This window comes from Alligator sinensis, unplaced genomic scaffold (assembly GCF_000455745.1).
Source record: "Alligator sinensis unplaced genomic scaffold, ASM45574v1 scaffold534_1, whole genome shotgun sequence".
Classification (NCBI taxonomy): Eukaryota; Metazoa; Chordata; order Crocodylia; family Alligatoridae; genus Alligator; species Alligator sinensis.
The window spans coordinates 335,701-340,730 of record NW_005842050.1 but is presented as its reverse complement, the minus strand read 5'-3'; the positions used below and the strand labels follow the sequence as shown (position 1 = coordinate 340,730).

At 39.7% G+C, this 5,030-nt stretch overlaps 1 protein-coding gene across 1 annotated transcript in view; it reads right to left on the bottom strand.

The window, feature by feature from the left end:
• Positions 1 to 4,949, bottom strand: part of HNRNPU (heterogeneous nuclear ribonucleoprotein U) — a 14,614-nt gene extending 9,665 nt beyond the window's left edge. Inside the window, exons 1-4 of the mRNA XM_025203243.1 lie at positions 4,837 to 4,949; positions 4,307 to 4,421; positions 4,114 to 4,187; positions 734 to 873 (exon numbers count right to left, since the gene is read on the bottom strand). Coding sequence (XP_025059028.1) covers positions 734 to 873; positions 4,114 to 4,187; positions 4,307 to 4,421; positions 4,837 to 4,897 — 390 coding nt within the window. The 5' untranslated portion in view covers positions 4,898 to 4,949. The remainder of the gene's footprint in view (positions 1 to 733; positions 874 to 4,113; positions 4,188 to 4,306; positions 4,422 to 4,836) is intronic.
• Between the last annotated feature and the right edge of the window lie 81 nt (positions 4,950 to 5,030).

Genomic DNA, 5,030 nt, shown 5'->3' with positions numbered 1-5,030 from the left:
CCCCCCCCCCCCCAGCTTCCTACCTGGGACACTGCAGGCATGTGGCTACACTTCCAGTATCAAAAGTTTGTCTGTTCACTTGCTTATCAGTTCAGTCACAGGTTTAGTCTAAATTGCACGGAAGACTGAATCAATTTAGCCTCGGGCTTTTAGACTGTCCGTACTTAGTGCTGAACCAGGAACAGCATCTTATCAATTTTAGCTTTTCTATGTTCCCAGCACATAAGGGACAGTGTCATTTCTCATATGGGTGCTGACTTTCCACAAGGCTGTTCTCCACCCCCTCTCTGCCTTTCATATTGTGTTTTTTGTTTGTTTGTTTTTTGTTTTTTTTACTGTGGCCACTCTAATGTTGAATTTACAAGTCCTGTATGTGAATGGATTACTAGGTGTATGCAGAAGAACTGCTAGAATAAGTTGTTACTATTTTTTCCTTTGTGTTTACCTACAACACTAAGATGTATGGAAATACAAAAACTTTCAGTGGCCTTCTGGTGTACAACTAGGACCAGATACAACATGTCTTTATACAGCTTTCCTAAACAAGATAGCAATTCTGAAAATGAGTTATTTTTGAAATTTGTTCCTTTGGTCCATAGCAGAAGTTGTATAAAAGCATGTGAATTTTACATTTCTTCCCATTAGAAATGGCCAGTTACACTCTAATTTATCACGGTAACAATGAATTCAAATGCTAGAGATTATCCCTCACTGAAGTATTAATCTGATTTACCTTCATCTCAAAGCAGACTTTGCCTTTGGAAACTCCATAGGAGGCTCTTCCTCCAGCCCAGAGAAAGGCAAAACTTTCCATCGTCAGAGAAGAAGCGCTAAAACGGTCTCTTGAGATTTTAAAATGCAGGTCACAGTTATCTGGCAATATAATAAAAGTTGCAATTTATTTGTTTTCAATACTTGTCTAAATTTTGCAGACTAGCTCATAGCCAAGATGAAGTGTGGGCGACCAAGCTTGGCATTTAAGTATATTTGTTTTGCAAAGGTGCCATGCACCAACAGTTCCATTAGTCAAAGGGTTTTTTGCCATGCCCAGCACCTTTAAAATTAAACCAAATTAACGTGCTCATATATGGATTTAGTGTAGCCTTAGGAATGTTAGAAAAATTTTGCCATGCAGCTTAAAGCTACAATTTTTCAGAATTTTCTCAGTAATCTCTCCAACCCAAATACTTGTTTGGAAGTTGTTCTGCAACAGGCATGACTAACACGACCCTCTTGCTCTTGGGTTTGGACACCTCTCCAAACTACTTCCATTGAGCCAATTACTCCATTTAAGTACCGGCAGCACCTCAGTGCAGGATCTCAGGTAACTGACTAAGCAGGATGCCCCAAAGGAGCCTAAATTTCCCCATTTTTTCATAAAGAAAGCTACTAAATATGGTCAATATACTACTTACGGACATTATGAGGTATTCTTCTGATTTTTTGTTACAACATGACAACAAACATGTTAGCAGACCATTAGAAAGCAAGCATCAGTGTTTAAGGTTAAGGGTATTACTAGTTTGATACTTGCTTGAAATAGGCTGCATTATAAAGGTCAGATTAAAAATTCATGCCATTTAAGAGAGATTTCCCCCAAATCAGAGGTAGGCTAGTGAGGCAAGATATCATACTACAAGTGGGGAGAGGGGAAAGGAGGAGCCAAGAGGATCCAGTACCAAAATTTCCCTGTCCGCTAAAAAGCATATAGAATACAACTGGAACTTTTGCACTGGAGAAGCATTTCCAAAACTGAAGCCTGTATTATAACAGAAGCCCCCAGAGAATTAACTTGCAGACACTTTATGAATTAAAAGGTTCAAGACAGAACAGTTGTTTCCAAAGTGAGTGGCTATTCCTGGCAAATAAGCCCGGGATGCATAAATGGTAAGCAAAAATACCTCTGCTGCCCAACTACCAAGTCTTGCCTTTTCAGTTTGTATTTCATTGTACTTGGATTGGAGCAGCATACATTTGACAGAGATCACTTTAAACAAAAAAGGGAAATGTACTGCTTTACACAAGTTACATATTTCTGGTCATACAGAACTCCACAATTTTGGAACTAAGCTTTATTCCAATGGAACCATCATCCTTGTCTTCCTCCCAAGATCTGCAACCCCAACTCTTTTCCTCCATGGTCATCAAAGAACAAAACATTGGTAGCTGGCCTCCTCCCCTCTCCATGCATTACTGCAACAGAAAACTAACTGCTGAAAGACAAGAGAGAAGCTGCTTACATGCACTATTTTCAGTGTAGGTTTTAATCTGTTCTTTTACAAAAACAATTAAGCAAGAGCGCTTTAAAGTTAGAATTCCTGCACCATCCTGAGAAGCATACAACCAGGAACAATGATGCCCAGAAGAGCTCATCTTGATTAAAGCAATAATGGTTAATGTAATAACAGGGTAATTTTAAAACTAGTTGGGTTTATTTGTTGGGGGGGAGGGGAGGGGCATAGAGGCACACCAATGTTCATACCAAACCAAAACCTACCTGCTCAAGAGTGACAATGTTTTGATGCTACTGTGTGTTCAACTGCCCCCTCCTTCCCCTCAAACTATAGACCTCTAGTGCAATATATACCAGACATAATAAAGCTTTAAGTATTTATCAAGCTGTTTTGAACAGAAGACAGCTGCTGACAATCATTAAGAATAACTTGACAGCTTAATAGTTAAGCAAATATCAGCTGTTTGTAGCTGGGTAGTTTTCAAGTTGAAGTTTCATATACTACTATATATATGCAGACAAGTTCTTTGGGTAAACCAACTCAAATAGTTGGAAAAAATTCTTCTTAGCAAGCTTTTGACCACAAACACTCTTCCTTCATCAGGCTGATGAAGCATCTGCAGTTGGTCTGTGCTACCCCTGAAACATACTATATATTGTACTCTCAGGTATTATAAATGCAAATTTAACCCATTTAAGAGCAGCTTGAAGTGGAGAAACCACCACATATACAAATGCTGTAAAAAATGCAGAGTAAGTAAACCAAATTATGAAGTCTCTTTTTAATCACTCCTTACTATTGGCAAGTATTAAAAGCATGTGACTTAGTGAAATAAAGGCTATTCATTTGCAGCCATTAAATTGCAACAAGTAAGTTTTAACTGACAAGGTAGTTTAGCTACCATATTCAAGTTCTAGACATTTCAGCTATTACAAGAAATGTCTAATTGTCCACTTGTAGTTTCTTCGTTACACCACTGGATGCTATCAACTGGTCACATTTTCCAAGGAGTTATAAAAAGTTGTCCTCAATAGCACACTAAGGACTTGATTCTCTGTATTAGTCACTTACCCATATGCACACTAGCGTAAGTTTGTTTCAGGTCATAAAGCAAGTGAAACATTTCAGCATTAACATTATAGCTAGCTCAAGAAATGAAGCATTTTCCTTAATTCTAGTTAAGGCTTGTCAATGTTGCACAAAAATCTGCATGCAAATACAAAAACTATATTCTATGGACTAACATGCTTCCCACTTTCATGATTGCCAATGCTTTACAAAGTAACAGCCCACTGCTTATAAGCCAATGGTCTGTTTTTAATTTTGCAGTTGAATGAGCCCTTAGTTTCTCTCACATATATCATTTTACTACTTGCACTTACAGCTTTGGAAGTGTAAGAAGTTTTCCCTTCCTGCAAGTGAGCAAAGTTGTAAGACCCTGTGCAAAAGACTGCAAAACTAAGTTCTCAAACTTACCAAGAAAAACTTGGTTGGCTTGCCTACGGTTTTCTGCTTTCATTAAACACCTATTTTCTCCATTATTTTGGCAGCTGATTAGTATTATGGGCTAGTTCTACTATACCCTTTTAAATACAAAATTGAAACACTGCCTTTCACTCCAAGTATCTACAGCAAAATTGGAGGAGTTTGTATTATTGTCCTTCCTTTAAAGTTTGTCCGTCTCTCCCTGACTCCCCCGACCCCCATTAGGTTTATCTTACTTTTTGCATCATAAAAGCAAGAAAAGGGACATTAAAATTCCACGTAAAGCATTTTAAATGGGGACAGAACCAACTACAATGAAGGTAGCTAGTTTAAAACTAGAAATATACCCCAATACCTACATTGCTAGAAAGTAAGAAAGAGTAGCTTTACTTACAAGTATCAAGACAAACCATTGTATCATCAAACTGCTCATCTTCCTCTTCAACAGGAGGTTGAGGAGATTTGGCCCTGAAAACAAAACACAATAAATAAAATGCAACTAAAGTTCTTTAACAAAGACTGAATATGTCATCTTAAACATCACTTCAAACAGATGCCGAAGTGCAGCATAACATTAGCTCCTCTACCTGCTGTACTTGTTTTCTTCAATGTACTCAAAATATCCACGACCATGGTCTTCACGTGGTCTCTTCACACCCCTCTTCTTCTCACCAACTTTTTGTTCTGGTTTAGCATCTCCTGCTAAGAGAAATTTCAAGCAATTGTTACATTTTCTTGATTAAAAGGGGCAGGCAGGGGTCCCATCACTTAAAAAATTTAAATTCCCCTTAGCATCCAATTCCAGACTTAAGAAACAGAGAAGTTCCTTAAGCAGCTAGAAAACATTGAGCCTGCCTACAAAGCTCTTGCTGGAGACTGGGGGGGGCAGGACACCCATGTTTTAAAAACAAAAAACTGCAGGAAAAACCATCTAAATGTGAAGAAAGCAGTGGGCGGTTATTTGCTTAACGGGTGGTGAGCTGTAACAAAGACAATGCCGCACCAAAGCAAGCCTGCCAGGCTTGCAGGGGCTCTGAATGCTTAGGAAAAATAAAGAAAAAGCACGAAAAGAAATAGAAAGGAAAAAAAAAAAAAAAGAGAGAGGAGAGGCTGATACCCGGGCCGCGGGGCCCAGCGCTGCCAGCGGGGAGGGGGATTCCACCCCCTCCCTCCTCCATTGTACGAAGCCTTCCAAACGCGAGCCCGTGCAGCGCCCAGCCCGGAAGTGACGTCACGCCCGCCCAGAGCCTCGCTTGCACAATATAGCGCGCCCCAGCGGCCCCTCCGGAACCGCCCCTCCCCCCGCGGGGC